At 38.3% G+C, this 23,504-nt stretch overlaps 1 protein-coding gene across 1 annotated transcript in view; it reads right to left on the bottom strand.

Moving 5' to 3' along the window:
* Window positions 1-23,504, bottom strand: part of zranb3 (zinc finger, RAN-binding domain containing 3) — a 278,301-nt gene that overhangs the window by 131,965 nt on the left and 122,832 nt on the right. Inside the window, exon 13 of the mRNA XM_062059225.1 lies at window positions 751-1,035. Coding sequence (XP_061915209.1) covers window positions 751-1,035 — 285 coding nt within the window. The remainder of the gene's footprint in view (window positions 1-750; window positions 1,036-23,504) is intronic.

Raw genomic sequence — 23,504 nt, 5'->3', positions numbered from 1 at the left:
CATCCTCGCTGTGCTGCGCTGCTACGATGTAATCACTTTCATTTTCACTTTCATGAAGAAAACGAGAGCCAGGCCAAGTTTTACAATTCCAAAAAGTATTGCGCTGAGTTGAACTAATCTGCGGTGTCCTGGTTCAAAGGTCAGATCATTTCTCTCCGATGTGTACTTGCCCTACACGCGGTAATTGCTCGGACTTAATCCGATGAATGTGTTGCTTTGTGTATCCCTTTGAAACCCTTAATCACGCGTGACTCACTTGGCAATATTACACACTCTGTAATTGGGACTTGGTTTATTTCCCTCCCTGAGAGCCGTGCGGCTTTTTTTTTATGTACACACTAACAGAGTGGACAGGGAGCGAAGCAGTTTGTGTTTCCGGGACTTTGATCAAATTACACCCGAGTGTACTTTACGATCATTATAATAAAAACGGCTAATCACAATTGTTCCCGGCTGGTCGTCTCGTGCACCTCAACCTTCGCATTGCACGTATTTCTCTCCAGCAGCGGACAATCTTGACTTTGGAGATTAGTGAGATTGTACTCGATATCTCGCTTCACTTCCTGTGTGCAGAAATAGGCAATATCCCCAAGTAGACACTCATAATAAGATGAATAATAACACCTCGCCCCATATGGAAGGAGATATAGTCCCTTATTGCTTTGCGGTGATGAAATTAAACAGCATTATATGGGCAGCACCGGCCAATTTTCACAGATATGAAAAGGAGAAGATTGCAGGTGGGATTACCGTGAGTGTGGTCAGAGAGGACGCAGCTGCCACCGCCGCTGCCACCTTGCTCGCTCACTGATTGTTTGCCTTCGAGCCGCCGCTTGTGCCCCCCCTCTGCGTCTCCCGCTCTCTGTTTGTCTTCTGGAGGCTCATCCGCCTCCTCCTCGCTCTGTTTGCCTTTGCACCATTCGGAAGCGGCGGATTTCGGCGGGCTGAGCGGTGGCGGTTCTCTGTCGGATTTGGACAGGACGTCGCAAGCCTGCTCCTCCTCGGCTGAAAGTGGCGGCGGAGGCCCGGCTGGCTCTGAGGCAACAGAGAGACAAGAGAGGAGAGATTCTCATGAGTGTGCAGACATGGAAGTAGATAGTCCTGGTCAGTACTGATGGACATTTGTGACCATCAAATTAAAACACATTGGAAATAAAGAGTGTACCTTTCAACTAGAGGTGGCCCGACCCGATACTGTTATCGGATATCAGCAAAACACCTAGTATCGGCTTGCACTCTCCAATACAGTCTTGCAGCGTGTTTACTTCTGCAATGCTGGACAGCCAGTCAACTAGGGTTGCAAAATTCCGGGAATATTCAAAGTTGGAAACTTTCCATGGGAATTAACGGGAATATATGGGAATTAATGGGAAATTAATGGGAATAAACATTGAGTGCAACATGCTAGATCTTGCAGCATGATTATTAGCTAAAACAACCTGATTTAATGCAAATTCAGTAGAATTTCAACCCTGGACTGTGCATTCCTCTATCACATGTGCAGTGCATTCTTCCATCACATGCACAGATAATTCCCAGCATGCTATACACCACAGCTGCGCTATTGAGGCCACACTAGTATTTGAGCCCAAGGACTTCATTCAGTCAGGTAAGTTTTGATGATATTACTGGGTTAAATATATTTGACCTGTGGTATTTAAGTTTAATAGAGGTGTAATTGCTTGTTACTGTATGACTGTAGACTACTCCAGCAGACTTCCACTCAAGCTACCTAGCTGTTCCTGTACTTGATAAATGATTTTGGGGCCAATATCTCTAGCTAGCTAGGTTTATGTACCACCACCAGTCTCATAATGAACCGGAAATATTTGTCCGTTAGCCGTGATGCTAATTTTCTCTATGTTAAATCCCATTCATTTATGCTAACAATGTTAGCGATCCGAATTGACCTTTTTTGTGATCTGTAAAGTTCAACTAGCAAATACTAAATCAAACCGTGGAGTTTCCTCTGCCCTCTGTTCTGCTAGCCATTCTGTTGTCATACAAGAATGTAGGTTATAGTTTGATTTAGCATGCTGATTGAGTGTTCATTTATTCATCTAGCCTATGTCTATTCATTTGTCCATCAGTAAAATATTTTTATAGACTACTCCATTTGTTTAGCTGACTATTTGTATCCGTGTGTGGCATTGCATTAGTGTTTTACAAGAATAAATAAATACAAACAGAATAATGCCACGTACCCCATCTGATGTGTGGAGACATTTCATGAGAGACGAGCTTTCTAGCTCTCAACTCGGTAACCAGCACTGTTCTGGAGGTCAAGTTTACCAGCGTACACTTCGTTACACCAGGACACCCCATATTTCCACAGGAAAACTAATGAAGTCAACCTAAAAAAAGTGTAATTTTGAAGCCACTTGAACCCAAAAAGTAGATGTGTAAAATGGCAGCAAAACATGGTCATTGGCAGAGATCTATTTTCCAACCTTTGGCCGGCTTGGAACACGTTCAAGAACTGTACATCTTGTTTTGACAGCAATACAATTTGCAGCGAGGGTGAATGATCATTACGCGACATTGTTTTCCTAATTGCTCTCCTGTATTGTGGTGTGCGTGTGTGTGTGTGCGTGTGCAATCAACATTAACAAAACAATCAGAGTAATTGGCACATCTGCGCACCGCTCTACCCAGGTGATCGTGGCAGGCGTACAGCACTCATTTGGACGCCCTTTGAAATATCAAACTTGTAATTCGCCTTCACTCGCACGGCCATAATGTCATAGCGGGGAAGTAAAAGATCAGGCAGGATTTCAAGCCACTAAAAATGTTAATGCATGCAAGGATTATGTCATAGCCATCCACAGAATGAAAGAAAATGAACAAAACGGGCCAAAGCATTGGTGCACCTTGCGATTCTCTCCACATTAGAATTCAAATGAATTATGAAACGGGAGACAACATGGACTTTGCTTTTGCAGCTGGAACAGCTGCCATTCTTCTACACCAGGAGTGTCGAACTTCGCAGTCATGGCTGCCCTCAGAGGGCCACTTGTAACAGTGAATGTAAGAAAATAAAAGTATAATCGCCTCATTATGGGGACGGCGTGGCGGGTTGGGAGAGTGGCCGTGCCAGCAACCTGAGGGTTCCTGGTTCAATCCCCAGCTTCTACCAACCTAGTCACGTCCGTTGTGTCCTTGAGCAAGACACTTCACCCTTGCTCCTGATGGGTCGTGGGAAGCGCCTTGCATGGCAGCTCCCGCCATCAGTGTGTGAATGGGTGAATGTGGAAATAATGTCAAAGCGCTTTGAGTACCTTGAAGGTAGAAAAGCGCTATACAAGTATAACCCATTTACCATTTACTCATTATATTATTGCCTATGCATTTGGTTATTTGATTTTTGTACGTACAAATTGATGGATAACTTGCTTTGAAATCGTAAGTCAAGGTGACAAGCAGATATTTAAGTATTTATTGTTATTTTTACAAACTATCTTACGGTATATAATAATTAGGAGTGCTAAAAAATTGTGCAGCCCTTTGAGACACTTGTGAATTAGGGCTATATAAATAAACATTGATTGATTGATAAAAAATGTATATCACATTCGAATCCCGATTTGTTTTAGAAATTTTCAAAAACCTATTTTCTTTTTATGAATTAATTTAAAAAACTGGGTTACCCTAACCCTAACCCTAAATGTCTTTCAATAAGCACACATGGTTGCTCTTTTCTTCGACTTTAGTCAAGTCTTTTACAAAAAGTAGACGTGCAAGGCTATAAGCTACTAGGAGCTTGCAGCTACACAACAGCTAAACACACGATAGCATGCAAGCTAGACATTTGTGGTAAGTAGGGGTGTCAGAATTTTTTTTATTTACGAGTGAATCGTGATTCTTATTTGTAAAAATTCTTAATTGATTTAAAAAATATATATATATATATATATATATATATATATATATACTGTATTTTTCGGAGTATAAGTCGCTCCGGAGTATAAGTCGCACCGGTCGAAAATGCATAATAAAGAAGGAAAAAAACATATAAGTTGCACTGGAGTATAAGTCAAATTTTGGGGGGAAATTTATTTGCTAAAACCCAACACCAAGAATACACATTTGAAAGGCAATTTAAAATAAATAAAGAATAGTGAACAACAGGCTGAATAAGTGTATGTTATATGACGCATAAATAACCAACTGAGAACGTGCCTGGTATGTTAACGTAACATATTATGGTAAGAGTCATTCAAATAACTATAACATATAGAACATGCTATACGTTTACCAAACAATCTGTCACTCCTAATCGCTAAATCCCATGAAATCTTATACGTCTAGTCTCTTACGTGAATGAGCTAAATAATATTATTTGATATTTTACGGTAATGTGTTAATAATTTCACACAAGTATAAGTCGCACCCTCGGCCAAACTATGAAAAAAAACTGCGACTTATAGTCCGAAAAATACGGTATATATATATATATATATATATATATATATATATATATATATATATATATATATATATATATATATATATATATATATATATATATATATATATACATATATATACATACATATGTATATATACACAAATATATATATACATATACATACATATATATATACATATACATACATATATATATATATACATATATATATACATATATATATACATACATACATACATACATATATATATACATACATACATACATACATACATACATACATACATACATACATACATACATACATACATACATACATATATATATATATATATATATATACACACACACTATATGTGTATATATACAGTCACGATCAAAGAACATAATGTCATGGCTGTCTTGAGTTTCCAATACTTTCTACAACTCTTATTTTTTTGTGATAGAGTGATTGGAGCACATACTTGTCGTTCACAAAAACATTCATGAAGTTTGGTTCTTTTATGAATTTATTATGGGTCTACTGAGAATGTGACCAAATCTGCTGGGTCAAAAGTATACATACAGCAATGTTAATATTTGGTTACATGTCCTTTGGCAAGATTCACTGCAATAAGGTGCTTTTGGTAGCCATCCACAAGCTTCTGGCAAGCTTCTGATTAAATTGTTGACCACTCCTCTTGACAAAATTGGTGCAGTTCAGCTAAATTTGTTGATTTTCTGACATGGACTTGTTTCTTCAGCATTGTCCACACGTTTGGGAAAAAAAAACTTAATTCTAGCCTGATTTCGCCAGTCCTTGACCACTTTTGACGTGTGTTTGGGGTCAATGTCCTGTTGGAACACCCAACTGCGCCCAAGACCCAACCTCCGGGCTGATGATTTTAGGTTGTCCTGAAGAATTTGGAGGTAATCCCCCTTTTTAATTGTCCCATTTACTCTCTGTAAAGCACCGGTTCCATTGGCAGCAAAACAGGCCCAGAGCATAATACTACCACCACGATGCTTGACGGGAGGCATGGTGTTCCTGGGATTAAATGCCTCACCTTTTCTCCTCCAAACATATCGTTGGGTATTGTGGCCAAACAGCTCAATTTTTGTTTCATCTGACATCACATGGACAAAGATTAGACCTTCTGGAGGAAAGTTCTGTGGTCAGATGAAACAAAAATTTAGTTGTTTGGCCACAATACCCAGCAATATGTTTGGAGGAGAAAAGCTGAAGCCTTTAATCCCAGGTTGTTTTTTTTGCCTACAATCAAGCATGGTGGTACTGTCGTAGTGTGGTTCTGGGCTGCACAAGTGCTGTCTTCCTGGAGGAGTTGCGGTCAATAAAGGAAACATGATTTCCAACATGTCCTGTTGAGAGAGCATTACTCCTCCCCTGGGAAACTTGACCGTGTGGCAGTTTTCCAGCGTGGTAATGAGCCCAAACGCACCTCCGGGATGACAATTGCCTCGCTATGGAAAGCAGACGGTGGATGAGCGGAAGGTGCCGAACACGCACCAGCTTTGTGATAATAAAAGAGGATTCTAGTAACAAACTGTGCAGCTCTGGTGAATTCCATGCCCGAAAGGATTAAGACTACATAACAGTGGTGCTAGCTTTAAGGGTCTAAACTACTAACATGCCACATAAAAGGCGCTAAGTACTATAAAACTGCTGGTGATCTACTAGGACTGTGTAATAATAAATAATAATAATGGATTAGATTTTATATCGCGCTTTTCTATTGTTATATACTCAAAGCGCTCACAGAGAAGTGGGAACCCATCATTCATTCACACCTGGTGGTGGTAAGCTACCGTAATTTCCGGACTATAAGCCGCTACTTTTTCCCCTCGTTCTGGTCCCTGCGGCTTATACAAGGGTGCGGCTTATTTGCGGCCTGTTGTTCTCCGACACCGACGAAGAGGATTTCGGTGGTTTTAGTACGCAGGAGGAAGACGATGACACAATGATTAAAGACTGACTTTTCATATACCGGTAGGCTGGTTATTTTAACGTACAGGCGAGCACTTTGTATTACTTTGCACCGTTGTATTATTTGTACTCTGCACGAATGCTGTTTGCCATGTCAAAGATGTGAAAGTTTGATTGAATGATTGAAAGATTTATTGTTAATAAATGGGACGCTTTGCGTTCCCAAACAGTCATCTCTGTCCCGACAATCCCCTCTGTGGTAGTAGGAAACCCTATATACTACGGTAATTACACATCAAAACCCTGCGGCTTATAGTCGGGTGCGGCTTATATATGGAGCAATCTGTATTTTCCCCTAGATTTAGCTGGTGCGGCTTATAGTCGGGTGCGGCTTATAGTCCGGAAATTACGGTACATTTGTAGCCACAGTTGCCCTGGGGTAGACTGACGGAAGCGAGGCTGCCATTTTGCGCACCACCACCTACCATTCATTCATCATTCATTTCACCGGTGTGAGCGGCACCGGGGGCAAAGGGTGAAGTGTCCTGCCCAAGGACACAACGGCAGCGATTTTTTGGATGGTAAGAGGCGGGGAGCGAACCTGCAACCCTCAGGTTTCTGGCACGGTTGCTCTACCCACTACGCCACGCCGTCCCATGTGTGTGCAATTGATAATAAAATTTAGTTTTTTGTGTACATTTACCGGCTGTCACCATAGAGATACTCATTTCCCTTCACATCACTGGCATCATGCTCCGACCTGTGATGTTGTGCTATGTTGTGGAACATGCTGCACACAATTCTAACCTGTCACCTTTTCTGGGCTATTTGAAGCGCGGCTCCAGTGCGATCTTCAATGGAACCGACTTTTTAAAAACAACTACAGTAGTTTTATGAAGTAATGTAATGTACAGCATTTACTTTGAAGAGTGGACTTCTACTGTATCTCGATCCAGCTGCTTCTCTGCCAAGCACAAAATTGTCTGCTTCTCAATATTTTCATGGATAAAAGGCTTAGGTATTATTTTATCATTCTTGGCTGGCGTTGTAATCATTCTGCTGTCTCTCTTAGTACGGCGCAGGCTAGCAGCGTTACGCTCAGATGGCTTCATCCAACTTTATTCATTTATATACTGTAGCACTTTTCATACACAGGCAAGTGGCGAACACAAAGTGCTGAACAAAAAATAGAGGAAAATAAAATATGTACACACGCACGCCCCAGCACTATTGACAATAACAAAGAAAAAGCAAAGACAAAACAAAACATGGCAAGGCATTGAGGATAATTAGAGAATAACTAAAATTAACGCCATTTAAAAAATAGAATATGCTAAAATATATGTAAAAAAAATAACATGGTTCACTGTGACATTTGCTATACCGACTAATGACAGGGATGCTTTGTAACTCAAATGTATGCTTGTAACTCAAAGCATAACAATTCGCTCTTATCTCAAAACACTCTAAAGTTGAGGTATGCCAAGTTAGCTAGCTACACGCTTTGTCATATTTTTGATATTTTTTTTAAAAATTCAATTAATATCATTTGCATATTCTTCCCAACACTGTCCTTCACACTCACTTTCTTCCTTCCCTCGGTTGTAAAAACAAAGTTATGTGCATCTCGAGCTATAAGCTAATGCTATCGAGGAAGACCAGGGGCCGTACTTATCAAGCTTCTTAGAATTACTCCTAAGAAGTCTGCTAAGACTTGACTTAAGAGTAAATAAATTCTTCGCTGAAAGCTGCACTTAAAAGTTAGTTATCAAGCGTCTTACTCACACTTTCAGCGAAGTGTAGGACTGAATCTTAAGTGTCACACTCAGAGCTGAATTACGACATTACTATGTGCCGTAAACGGAATTTTAGGTGACGTCATTTATGTGTCCATAGAAATGACCAATCACGGAAGGGAATCCGTTGTCTAAGAATAAAGAAATATCTTGGAAATATTTAAGTGGACAATGGGAGTGTATATTTTGACAATAAACTACAAAATAATACAAAACAAACTAGTCCCCGCCGGCACTCACGCTACCGCTCCCTCTCTTCTATCGCCCACACACTCACTGACGTCACTCACCTCACGGCCACACACATACGCTACTGTCATAACATTTTCTTTCCAATTCATTAATTAGGCAACTAATTTGAAACTGGTGTGGGTGGCTCTATATATACTAGCCCACTGCAGACACATGCAGAAATCAACAAAGAATCGAAAAGTATTAAATCTGTGACAAAAATAATATCCGCTCTGTCTAAACGATACCGTTTGATCAGTTGCTCGTCATAAAAAAAAAACCTTCCCTGAACGTTCGCGCACGTCTCTCTCGCCTCAGTGCCATCCCCTGCTGGCAACTCCTAACCACTTAAGACACCTCTGAAGGTCTCTTAAATATCGTGGAGAGTAGGAGTGATTCTTAGACTTAAGAACGTTGATAAAAAGCTTTTATTCTTAAGTTTGAGAGTAGGACTATATTTCGCAAATTCTTAGGACTTAAGTGTAAAATGGCACTCTAAGAAGCTTGATAAGTACGGCCCCAGATGTTTTGGTCGGATTCCCGGGGTTCACTGCGATATTTGCTATACCAACTAATGACAGGGATGCTTGTAAATCAAATGTATGCTTGTAACTAAAAGCGTAACAATTAGCTCTTATCTCAAAACACTATTAATTTGACGTATGCCAAGTTAGCTAATGACAGGGATGCTTGTAACTCAAATGTATGCTCGTAACTCAAAGTATAAAAATTAGCTCTTATCTCAAAACACTCTTAAGTTGAGGTATGCCAAGTTAGCTAATGACAGGGATGCTTGTAACTCAAAGCATAACAATTATCTCTTATCTCAAAACACTATTTAGTTGACGTATGCCAAGTTAGCTAATGACAGGGATGCTTATAAATCAAATGCATGCTTGCAACTCAAAGCATAACAAATTGCTCTAATCTCAAAACACTCTTAAATTGAGGTATGCCAAGTTAGCTAATGACAGGAATGATTGTAACTCAAATGTATGCTTGTAACTCAAAGCATAACAATTAGCTCTTATCTCAAAACACTCTTAAGTTGAAGTATACCAGGTTGGCTAATGACAGGGATACTTGTAACTCAAATGTATGCTTGCATCTCAAAGCATAACAATTAGCTCTTATATCAAAACACTCTTAAGTTGAGGTATGCCAAGTTAGCTAGCTACACCCTGTTATATTTTTGATTATTAATTTTTTAAATGTAATGAATATCATCCGCATGTTCTTCCCAACACTGTCCTTCACACTCACGTTCTTCCTTCCCGCAGAGTTATGTGCATCTCGAGCTATAAGGTAATTCTAGCGAAAAAGACCAGGTGTTTTGGTCGGATCTTTCACTGCGACATTTGCTATACCAACTAATGACAAGTATGGTTGTAAATCAAATGTATGCTTGTAACTCAAAGCATAACAATTAGCTCTTTTCTCAAAACACTCTTAAGTTGAGGTATGCCAGGTTAGCTAATTACAAGGAGGTTCATTTAGCCTATTGATGTGTATTTATAAATGGTTGATTTATATAGGCTAGTAAGGTAAAGTTGAAGGCTGCAGAAGCAAGGTAGCTGAAACTTGTCAGGTACAAAACTTTACCTTACTAGCCTATATAAATCCATCCATTTTCTATCGCTTATTCCCTTCGGGGTGGCGGGGTGCGCTGGAGCCTATCTCAGCTACAATCGGGCGTAAGGAAGGGTACACCCTGGACAAGTCGCAACCTCATCGCAGGGCCAACACAGATAGACAGACAACATTCACACTCACATTCACACACTAGATCAACCTTTTATAAATAATGACAGGGATGCTTGTAACTCAAATGTATGTTTGTAACTCAAAGCATAACAATTAGCTCTTATCTCAACACACTCTTACGTTGAGGTATGCCAAGTTAGCTAATGACAGGGATGCTTGTAACTCAAATGTATGCTTATATATCAAAGCATAACAATTAGCTCTTATCTCAACACACTCTTAAGTTGAGGTATGCCAAGTTAGCTAATGACAGGAATGCTTGTAACTCAAATGTATGCTTATATATCAAAGCATAACAATGAGCTCTTATCTCAAAACACTCTTAAGTTGAGGTATGCCAAGTTAGCTAATGACAGGGATGCTTGTAACTCACAGCATAACACTTAGCTCTTATCTCAAAACACTAAGTTGAGACGTATGCCAAGTTAGCTAATGACAAGGATGCTTGTAACTCAAATGTATGCTTGTAACTCAAATTATAACAATTAGCTCTTATCTCAAAACACTCTTCAGTTGAGGTATGCCAAGTTAGCTAATGACAGGAATGCTTGTAACTCAAATGTATGCTTGCAACTCAAAGTAAAACAATTAGCTCTTATCTCAAAACACTCTTAAATTGAGGTACACCAAGTTAGCTAGCTACACCCTCTGTCATATTTTTGATAATTTATTTTTCTAATTCAACGAATATCATCCGCATCTTCTTCCCAACACTGTCCTTCACATTCACTTTCTTCCTTCCCGCGGTTGTAAAAACAAAGTTATGTGCATCTTGAGCTAAAAGCTAATGTTAGTGAAGAAGACCAGATGTTTTGGTTGGATCTTGCGGGATCTCGGGGTTCACTGTGACATTCGCTACATTAACTAATAACAGGGATGCTTTAAACTCAAATTTTCACTTGCAACTTCAAGCATAACCGTTATCCGAGCTCTTATCTCAAAACACTCTTAAGTTGAAGTACCAGTGTAAGAGGAGTTCATCGTAAATGTCCTTTCTATAGTACTGTCTCTTGAGACAATGTAATAAAATGGTTGGACTCAAAATGATTAACTATAACTAAATGACTAAAAAGTGAGTCTCAGGACTTTTGTTTTTTTGCCTTTGCTCATATTCTGACACTGCTTAAGAAAATAAGACCTTCTGTTTGTTTTTTTACAAAACGGTATGTTAATGCAAACGTTGGAATATTGCAGTTATTTCCATTCCCCTAAAAGGAAATTGGAATTACATCCTCTCAAATTATTTGTTTGTTGACGTGTGAAATCTAACAAGTAGTGAGATTCAGCGATGGGCTAATTAGTGATCCTTCCTCTCAGTGACTTGTTTCTTCAAAAGGCCAGCCCGGTGACGACTCGCTCAAATGTCATACAAGTCTCCGGGTACCTGGCCTCTCCGCTGCCCCCCTTCGCTAACAAGCCGAGCAAGACCGGTGAGAGAGACGGCTCAATTTGTGTAGCACGGTCCCCACCAAGCGAGATGTTAGGGGTGAAATCCTGCGGGGTCTTTACACGACTTACCCAATCAAATCCCTTGTTTCATCCGCAAACGAGAACCCCATTAATGTCTTCATAAGGCTGGTACGGTATACCGGTATTAGTATAGTATCGCAATACTAATGGATCAAAAACGGTACTATACTCCGTTTGAAAAGTACCGGTTCCCCATTTTTTTTAAGGGGCATGACCGATGAGCTTCAACCACACCTGTGAAGTGAAAACCATTTCAGGTGACTACCTCTTGAAGCTCATCAAGAGAATGCCAAGAGTGTGCGAAAAAGTAATCAGAGCAAAGGGTGGCTATTTTGAAGAACCAGGAATATAAAACATGTTTTCAGTTATGTCACCTTTTTTGTTAAGTACATAACTCCACATGTGTTCATTCATAGTTGTGATGCCTTCAGTGACAATCTACAATGTAAATAGTCATGAAAATAAAGAAAACGCATTGAATGAGGCTGTGTCCAAACCTTTGGTATAGACGTTAGATCAGGAAAAAACACAGAGGCTATTTCATCCCTACAAGCCTGTTTCGCAGGTTTCCCTGCTCTTCTAAAATCCCCTGAAGAGCAGGGAAACCTGTGAAACAGGCTTGTAGGGATGAAATAGCCTGAGTGTTTTTCCTGACCTAACGTATATATATATATATATATATATATATATATATATATATATATATATATATATATATATATATATATATATATATATATATATATATATATATATATATATATATATATATATATATATATATATATATATATATATATATATATATATATATATATATATATGTATATATATATATATATATATATATATATACATATATATATATATATATATATATATATATATATATATATATATATATATATATATATATATATATATATATATATATATATATATATATATATATATATTTTACATTTTAATGAGTGGGGAATTTTTGTGGATTTTTTTTTAACCGCTCAAAAAATAAGAATGATTTCAAATCAATTGTTATGAATTATTGATCTATTTAAAGCTCAATTACTTTACATCAAATATTCTAACTAGAAGTAGAGGAAAATATTGCACATTTCTGACAAAAAGGGCATAAAACATTAAAAAAATACTTTATATCGACAAACCTAAAATTAATCTAAAGATTTAAGAAGTTTGATATTTGAATATTATATATATATATATATATATATATATATATATATATATATATATATATATATATATATATATATATATATATATATATATATATATATATATATATATATATATATATATATATATATATATATATATTTATTTTTTTTCTAAAGTATATATGACTTAATTTTAACATTTTTGTGACTGAGACCCTTCAGGGTACCAGGGACCAAACTTGAGGAGCCCTAAAGTTGAAAAAAATCTATAGTGTATTTGTTTTATAAATGAAAAGTATCAACATGGTTTAATTCTTTTAGTGTGTGACCCTCAGTGGAAAAAGTTTGTACACCCCTGTATTAGCCTATGAGAACGTTGTATCAAATAAGTAGATCATCACTTGTTCTGTAGTCTGCACAAAGCCTGTCCGGAGAAATGTACCAGAGATTAGAGAAGGATGGTCCTGTATGCTCACAGGAGGGGCATTATAAAACATTTAAAGATGTGGCCAGTCAGAGTCATTAAACGACACGGATGAAATTGATAAAAATCAGGACAAGAGCCAGGAGAATTTGGCTGCCAATGCTGAGACAAATTATCTGTCGAACGACTGAAGTTGAGCATGACAGTAGGTTTTATTCAACAGGAAATGTTCTGCTCTTATTTTTACCAAATATACTCCATTAAAGTCCTACCTAATCTTCCTCAAACAGTTTAATCAAGTACCGCCTTCTAACTAACCCACCTGAGAGATCACACTCTGCCATATGAGGTGAGCTGTAATGACACTTTAATTAAAAACAAATCTCCGGTTTCAAATATAGGGCGCAACAAGGTTTCATTCGTGTCCAATTAATGAACACTGCTGTTCTTGCCATCTGGAATCAGATACATTTCTCCGGTCAAAAGTAAAATAAGAAGTGTCTACAATTTTTTTAAGTGGCAGGCAGAAGATCGATGGATAGACGGATAGAACAAACAAAATAGACGGATAGAACAAACAAAGTTAAGGACTTAAAATATAAACTTAAATAAGTGGTGTACACACACACTAAAATTTGCATCTATTACACGTTAGGATACAAAAAATCAGGCATTGAACAAACGGAATCTCATTTGGACAAAATTGAAGAAGAAGAACATAGCAACCACTCAAAGTGGAGTACACACAAACACAATCAACCTGTTGTTGTCCCGGTTTTGCCCCTTCCAACTAGGGTTGTACGGTATACCGGTACTAGTATAGTATCGCAGTACTAATGAATAAAAAACGATACTGTACTCTGTTTGAAAAGTACCGGTTCCCCATTTATTTTTTTTAAAACTGGCATTACGGCGCGTCAAAGTCACGTTGTGACATTGCTGGTTTTAGGAGCATGTTCGGCAGCGCACAGTCACAGAGTACTTACAAGCAGACACAGTGTGAAGACAGAAAAGGGAGAACGGACGCATTTTGGTTTAAAAACTAAAGATAAAAGTGAAGTTATAACACTGAAACACCCTCAGGAAGAGTTGCTTTAGGACATGGCTAGCTAGCTAGCTAGCAGCTAACATCCATCCGCAGTCGGCAGCGTTATATCTACTTCTAAAACACTAATCTTCGCCTCCATGGCGACAAATAAAGTAAGTTACTTACAAGTATCATCCCTGCAGGACGAGGAATATTCTGTGCAGTGAGAAAGCCGATGTGTTTACTTTGCAATTAAGTAAAGAAACATAAGTAGCGGAGGCACCTTTTTAAAAGAAACATCCACATTTTGATGTCAGGCCCCTAAGACCTTGGGCTCTTGAAACTGCGGCCCTCTTCATTATGTAGTTCAGACCTGGGCAGATTAAGGCCCGTTAAGCTTTTCAATCTGGCCCACCGGACATTCCCCAAACATTTTTTTTGTTTTTTAAGATCGAAACTGTAGCTGCCATTATAACGTGGAGTGATGTTTTCAAATGACCGTAAGTCTTGAACTATACAAAGTATTTAAATGGTTGGAATCTGTGCTTTTGCATGATATACTAGTTACTATGGTAATCTAATGAGTTACTATGGTAATCTAAGTCACAGCAGCTCAGACAAGTGTTTCCAAAGCGGCCAGCCTGAAATGCGGGTGTCAGGGACAGACGCGGAAGGAGATTTTTACAACAAAGTTCTAAAGCGTAGTGATATATCAGATAGTAGGTGGGTTTTTTTTTTACCCTTCGCGTTCATATTTTGCTGTGTTTGTTGCATTTTTGTTGAGTTACGCTTGATTGTAAAATATGCCGATCAGTATATCGATATGTATATCGGTCATATACATATACACACACACACACACACATTTATATATATATATATATATATATATATATATATATATATATATATATATATATATATATATATATATATATATATATATATATGTAAACTGTGAAAATCTACTGTACAGTATGTGTGCCTGGGTCCTATTTTTAGGAACACTAATACAAAACCTCACAATAATGTCTGATTGACCGCTAAAAACAGACCGCCTGTGTGTGTGTGTGTGTGTGTGTGTGTGTGAGTGTGTATATGTATGTATATACATATGTGTATATATACATACATATACAGTATATATATACATATGTGTATATATATATATATATATATATATATATATATATATATATATATATATATATATATATATATATATATATATATATATATATATATATATATATATATATATACACACACATATATATATATATACACATATACATATATATACACTACCGTTCAAAAGTTTGGGGTCACCCAAACAATTTTGTGGAATAGCCTTCATTTCTAAGAACAGGAATAGACGAGTTTCAGATGAAAGTTCTCTTTTTCTGGCCATTTTGAGCGTTTAATTGACCCCACAAATGTGATGCTCCAGAAACTTAATCTGCTCAAAGGAAAGTCAGTTTTGTAACTTCTGTAACGAGCTAAACTGTTTTCAGATGTGTGAACATGATTGCACAAGGGTTTTCTAATCATCAATTAGCTTTCTGAGCCAATGAGCAAACACATTGTACCATTAGAACACTGGAGTGATAGTTGCTGGAAATGGGCCTCTATACACCTATGTAGATATTGCACCAAAAACCAGACATTTGCAGCTAGAATAGTCATTTACCACATTAGCAATGTATAGAGTGTATTTCTTTAAAGTTAAGACTAGTTTAAAGTTATCTTCATTGAAAAGTACAGTGCTTCTCCTTCAAAAATAAGGACATTTCAATGTGACCCCAAACTTTTGAACGGTAGTATATATATATATATATATATATATATACACACACACATACATACAGTCGTGCTTATAAGTTTACATACCCTGGGAGAATTTATGATTTCTTGGCCATTTTTCAGAGAATATGAATGATAACACAAAAACCTTTCGTCCACTCATGCTTAATGGTTGTGTGAAGCTATTTATTGGCAAACAACTGTGTTTACTCTTTTTAAATCAAAATGACAAAAGAAAGTACCCAAATGACCCAGATCAAAAGTTTACATACCCCAGTGACTTTGATCTGATAACATGCACAAAAGTTGACACAAACACGATGGAATGGCTAATTAAGGTTCCAATCCTCACCTGTGACCTGTTTGTTTGTAATTAATGTGTGTGTATAAAAGGTCAGTGAGTTTCTGGGCTTCTGACAGACCATTGCATCTTTCATCCAGTGCTGCACAGATGTTTCTGGATTCTGAGTCATGGGGAAGGCAAAATAATTGTCAAAGGATCTGCGAGAAAAGGTAATTGAACTGCATAAAACAGGAAAGGGGTATAAAAATATATACAAGGAATTGAGAATGCCAATCAGCAGTGTTCAAACGCTGATTAAGAAGTGGAAAATGAGGGATTCAGGTAGACCAGCAAAGATTTCAGCCACAACTGCCAGGAAAATTGTTCGAGATGCAAATAAAAATCCACAAATAACTTCAGCTGGAATACAGGACTCTCTGAAAAATTGTGGTGTGACTGTTTCAAGATGTACAATAAGGGGGCACTTGAAGAAAAATGGGCTGCATCGTCGAGTCGCCAGAAGAAAGCCATTTCTGCGCAAATGTCACAAAGTATCCCCCTTACATTACGCCAAACAGCACAGAGACAAGCCTCAAAACTTCTGGAACAAAGTCATTTGGAGTGATGAGACCAAAATTAAACTTTTTGGCCACTCGACCATGCAGCCCATTTTTCTTCAAGTGCCTCCTTATTGTACATCTTGATACATACATACATATATACATACATACATATATATATACATATATACATACATACATATATATATACATATATACATACATATATATATATATACATATATATATATATATATATATACATATATACATATATACATATATATATATATATATATATATATATATATATATATATATATATATATATATATATATATATCAGTGGCGTGCTGTGAGGTTAATGTCTGGTGAGGCACTGCATCATCACAGTCAGATTTACAAACATATGAACCCTAAATAGTATCTTATTCACCATGTGATTGGCAGCAGTTAACGGGTTATGTTTAAAAGCTCATACCAGCATTCTTTACACAACTGTAGCACACAAAAAAGCACATTTAATAAAAAAAACATTATTATGGTCTTACCTTTCTTGCTGGACATCCACACAGCCAGCCTTTGCGTGTGTACCACGCCGTTTGAAAAGAACGGGTCTTCTGTCCCGAAGTCAAAAGCAAACCTTTTAGCTATGGCGTTGGTCTACCTTTAATTATTACCTCCTGCTTCGATTGAAAGTCCAGTTTAGAAAACTGTTTTATTTTACATATGTAATCCTCCATGTTTTTAATAAAAGTCCAGGCGAGAGGAAATAAACAATCGCTGCACTAATTGACTTGCAAACGTTTTGGGTTTTTTTCGGGTTTTTTTCTTCTGCGGCCGAGGAATGATCTCTGGGATCACTACCGCCCTCTACCACCAGGAGGCCAGATTACTGTGAGCCTCAACCAGTACATCTTTTGCAGCAGATTTATGAATGCTCAGCACAAGAAATACGTTACACACATACAGTTTTTGACAAAATACACTGTACATTATATACCTCAGCTAACTAAACTATGCCATAGTTTAGTTAGCTGATATAATTCACATAGCAATACAGTCTCACTGCACAGCAGCTCAGCAGTTAGCCGAGTCATTGTGCACAATCCATGTTGAGGCAGAAATCAGTGACGTGCCTCAACTGGCTGCTGATCACCGCACCGTCTCTTCTCAGTATTTGAACGGCAAATGTGAAAATAAAAATAAAAATAATCTAAAACTGGTGAAGTTAAATGGAAAATAACTTTAGTATAATCACTGGATACATATAACAATTTAATAAATTTTTTTTTCTTTTTACATTTTTTTTCTTTCCATGATGGCAGGTGAGGCCCCGCCTCCCCTGCCTCTAGTGACTGCACGCCACTGATATATATATACATACATACATACATACATACATATATATATAAATATAGATAGATAGATAGATAGATAGATAGATAGATAGATAGATAGATAGATAGATAGATAGATAGATAGATAGATATACCGGCCCCCAGACACATTTTTTTCTCTAAATTTGGCCTCTCGAGTCAAAATAATTGCCCAGGCCTGATGTAGTTGAATAGCCCTGGTTTAGTATGTTCACTTTACCTGCGACCCCATAAGGGGCAAGCGGTAGAAAATGGATGGATGGATGGACTCTTATTTAATGACAATATTATTCTTTAATTACAATAAGAAATGCATGTTTTATGTACTATAAGAATTTCTTGTAAAATAAAGCCAATAATAAAAAAATTTTGGTCCCCTTAATTCTGAAAAGTATCGAAACGTATCAAAATACATATTGGCACCCTTTTCAAAATATTTGTGGAACACTTGTCGGTACTTTTATACATATATATAAAAGTACCGAATTCTGAACCCATCCATACCCATAATAACCGTTTTGTGTATGTGCCTTCAGTAATGACATGCTGTCATATATGAGGCCGTGCAGATGGTTCCACTAATAAGACTGATTTCTTCCAGCGGCGTACAGATCGGTAGACATGACGGCCTGACATATCTCTTACTAACTTTCGCGTAAGTCATTCGCGGCTCTCTTGCTCTCTCGGCCTGACAGGTGAAAATTACACTGAGAACGCGTCATCAGCAGAGAAAGAGAGCGCGAATGAGAAGGAGCCAGCGGAGCTATTTCGGAAAGTGGCGAGGCGGCCTGTGATAACACATCTTATTCTGGAATGCTGCTGAAAAGCAGTGCGGCAACAGAGAGAGAGAACAATTAAGAAAAAAGGAAGGTGTGGGCCCGTCTCACCTGATGAAGAGCGTGGCCCGTTGCACATCTCGCAGTAAGGCAGCAGGGGGCTGTTGGAGTACGTACATGCCCCGCAGGCCCACGTCCGGGTGGAAGCGCCCGACTCCGACGCCTCCTGATGGTCCAAGACCTGCGTCAACCGTTTCTTGCCCCTGGATGCAGACCTCAGGCTGGGGCTGGTCCGCAAGCCCCGGTTCCTCTTCAACTGTGGAGAGAAGTTGTCGTCGTCGGTGGCCGACGTTTCCTCCTCCTCCGTCTTTCTCTCAGAGTTCCTTCCACTGCAAGTTGCAGGATTTTCGGAGGAAATGGAAGGAGACTCGTTATCTTGGAGTCGCTTCCTCTTCTTCTCCTTGCCGGCACCCGGGGAGAAGAAGTCCCGAATGTCATGCTGTTTCTCCTTTTCAAACTGAAAAAAACAACAACCCCAAAACAAAAAACCTGAGCATCAATCCGACTGTAACTTTTATCTCAGCTGCACGTTAAGTTTCCTGGTAATTGCATGTGAAAGCGACACTTTGTGACATTGTGGTGCCACACAAAAAACTAAATTCACCACAATTGACAAATGATAAATGGGTACAGCAGTCGAAAGCCCAGACGCAGCTTTTACACTGTGGGTTAGCCTGACAGTAACATTATTTTTCACTCAGAAAAAAAAAAAGTGCCACAAACACAGACGGCGGTCCCATATGGATCATAGATTTTGCACAGTGGACCAAAAGCAAATCATTTGTAAACTGTTGTGCAATGTGTTTTTTTTGTCCTAACTTTATAATAAGGGTGTAGGAGTACGGTACATAAGGGTATAATAATAAAATACAAACTACTTCACCAATAAATATAGCTAATACATGAAAATAAATACATATAAATTCCAGACTATAAGCCGCTACCTTTTTCCTACGCTTTGAACCCTGTGGCTTACATAACAGTGAGGCTAATTTATGGGTTTTTCTATTTTTCAAATAGTTTTCATAAAACACAAGCAAAGGCACTGAAGAAGTGTGATATTATTTGTGCTATGGCATCATCTTTTGGACAATCTCGCTCACTGCAGGTGCTGCGAGGTGAATCTATATATCTACAGCAGGTGTAGATATATAGGAGTCCAACTTTTTTTTTTTTACCATTATGGCTCCCCTCAAGTTTGGTCGCGGGGACCCGAAAGTGTCTGTAATAAAATAATTTAAAATAAATAAAATAAATCTTTTTGTTCAACACTTAAATCTCTAGATCAATTTCAGGTCTATCTGTCCAATAAAGTATATTTTAATTTTTTTTTTAATGTTTTACACCCTTCTTGCAAAAATCTTGTTTTTTTATGGCAAAAACACAAAATAAGCAATATTTTGAAAGTGGAATGTTTGATGTAGCGAGGTGTTTAGGGCACGTCCGACCGGTAGGAGGCAACGGGGAAGACCCAGGACACGTTGGGAAGACTATGTCTCCCGGCTGGCCTGGGAACGCCTCGGGATCCCCCGGGAAGAGCTGGACGAAGTGGCTGGGGAGAGGGAAGTCTGGCCTTCCCTGCTTAGGCTGCTGCCCCCGCGACCCGACCTCGGATAAGCGGAAGAAGATGGATGGATGGATGGATGTTTGATGTAAAGTAACTGGAGCCTCAAATAGGTCAGTAAATCATTAATTACTATTTTTTGAGCAATGACAGTTTAAAAAAAAAGAAAATTCTGCTAAAATGCTTGGGGACCCAAAAGGGCCCCACTCATTAAAGTGTTAAAAGCAAGTCTTTTATTATAATTTTTTTAGTTTCAAAGCTTTCGTCTCTAAATCAAATTCCGATTTATTCATCGACTATCAGTTTTTCTTTTTTTGTTAGTTTGTTTTATGCCCTTTTTGTTAGAGAAAAATACGTTTTTTATATGTCACACACAAGAAATGCAATATTTTCCTCAAAAAGGATATTAAAGTGGAATTTTTTATGTGAACTAATTGGAGCCTTGAATATGTCAATTCATAACATTGATTCATTACTATTTTTTGAGCAATGACAGTTTTAAAGAAAAAACAAAACAGCCTGCATCGCAGCTTTATGTTTTTAGAGTCAACATTGCAACTTTTTCTCGTTGCATTTCACCTGTTTGCTCTTTTATTTCATTTAAAAAAAAAGTAATTTTAGAATATGCTGTTAAAACATCAGCTGCAGGCCGCAGACAGACTCCCGGGCCACACTTTGGACACCCCTGGTCTACAGTATTTCCTTCTGTTTATTGCTTTGTACCGGAAGTACAAGTGCCGTTCCGTCTTCTAGTCGTCCATACCGTTTTTGCCCGAAAGGATTCTTCATTCATTACTCTAAACAACGTTTGTAAGTTTTACAACATAACTAAGACGATTCATATTTACTAAACTGTCCCGTATGTGATGTCTGTAGGAGTGTTTTCATGCATATTTGTACGTGCTTTCGTAAAGTAATCGAAACAGTGTTGTTAGCATTAGCTAATATGCCAACACGTTTACGAGTGCCTGTGTTAGTATTATTAACTTACAATGGCATTCTTTTTGTATTGTTTCAGTTTTACAAATTCCTCAGTAAATTCACCAAAACGTCACCGTGGAGTGGTTGAGTCTGTTTAGCTGATTGGAAAGCTAGCTTCCGCAGCTAGTGGGTCCATGACGATGACTTCTGTTTTGTTTGATCAGCCGTTTTACTGCCGTGTCACAGGCACCGTTTGGAAACAATTAAGGTATATAAATAAACATTTACAGAATATGTCTGTGTAAATAACTCATTTCACAACGTGTACAGCTTATACACCATCTCAGTGGCCTAGTGGTTAGAGTGTCCGCCCTGAGATCGGTAGGTTGGAGTTCAAATCCCAGCCGAGTCATACCAAAGACTATATAAATGGGACCCATTACCTCCCTGCTTGGCATCAAGGGTTAGAGTTGGGGGTTAGATCACCAAAATGATTCCCGGGCGCGGCGCCGCTGCTGCCCACTGCTCCCCAAGGGGATGGGTCAAATGCAGAGGACAAATTTCACCACATCTAGTGTGTGTGTGACAATCATTGGTACTTTAATCTTTAATCTTATAGTCCGGTGTGGCTAATTTATGAAAAAATGTCTTCTAAAATGTTGTAGGTGCGGCTTATATGCTTGTGCGCTCTATAGTCTGAAAAGTATGGTTATTTATATCATAGGGCTGTTTCCGACTAAGAATGTTCATAGTCGAGTTTGATTTATTCGACTATGGGCAAATCAATCAAATTGATGCTATATCTTCTTAGCCCTGTCACTAGCCATGAGTCCTGCTCGTCAAACGCTGGTCTGCACACTTGCATGCTCCACACCAGGGGTGTCCATTACGTCGATCTCGAGCGGCGGAGGGTGTGTCAGTCGATCGCCAGCAAGGTATTAAAAAAATAGATTTATACATTAGCGATCATCGATCTTTACCAAGACGTTACTTTCGTCACTTGATTGACATTGACGGCACCCGAGGGTCTTGTGCGATGACGCTGGCTGCTGCCAGATCATTATTAAGAAAAAATGACCGACAGGAAGAAGAGAAACACTTTTTATTTCAACAGACTCTCGCGCCGTACCTGCCGTCAAAACTCTAAAGACCGACTGCACAGTCCCTGTCTTCACAATAAAAGCGCTGCTTCATCCTGCCTGCGCTAACAAAATAAGAGTCTCAGAAAGCTAGCATGCATAAGCTAGCAAGCTACGTAGTTTTCCGCCAATTTATTTCTTGTAAAGTGTATAAAAAGGAGTATGGAAGCTGGACAAATAAGATGCCAAACACCAACCACTTTCATGTGGTATTGGACAGAAAGGAGGACTTTTATTCTATTATTTGAAAATGTGGACGTTATCATCACTACTGTCTGATTCCAATCAATGCAAGTCATCAGAATCAGGTAATACACCAACTTATATTCTTGTCTACATGAAAGAAAGGAATCTATATGTGTTAAACATATAGATGTCATGTTATGTATTATCATTTAAACGCATTTAACTTGTTAACAAAAATGTCTCTTTTATAAATAAATACATATAAATGATATATATGAATGAGGTAGATCCCCTCTACTTGGTCAATTGAAAAGTAGTTTGCCTGCGGAAAAAGTGTGTGCACCCCTGCTCCACACACCTTGTCTTTTTTTGGCCGCTTTAATGCACATTTCCCGCGCTTGTGGAGGTGGGGAGCGCGCCAAACGGTGAATGCGTCACTTTTGGCAGCTGCTTGTATAGAAACACTTCCAGTCCCTGACTAATTAACGCGTACAGCGGAGGAATTCGATACGCCTCAGTGTCCAACTGAGGGCTGCGTACCAAAAGCTCAGAACAGGAATAGATGAACCGTTACCCCCTTATGATCTAAT

Source organism: Entelurus aequoreus, linkage group LG01 (genome assembly GCF_033978785.1).
Source record: "Entelurus aequoreus isolate RoL-2023_Sb linkage group LG01, RoL_Eaeq_v1.1, whole genome shotgun sequence".
Taxonomy (NCBI): domain Eukaryota; kingdom Metazoa; phylum Chordata; class Actinopteri; order Syngnathiformes; family Syngnathidae; genus Entelurus; species Entelurus aequoreus.
This window is presented reverse-complemented; position numbering and strand designations above follow the sequence as displayed.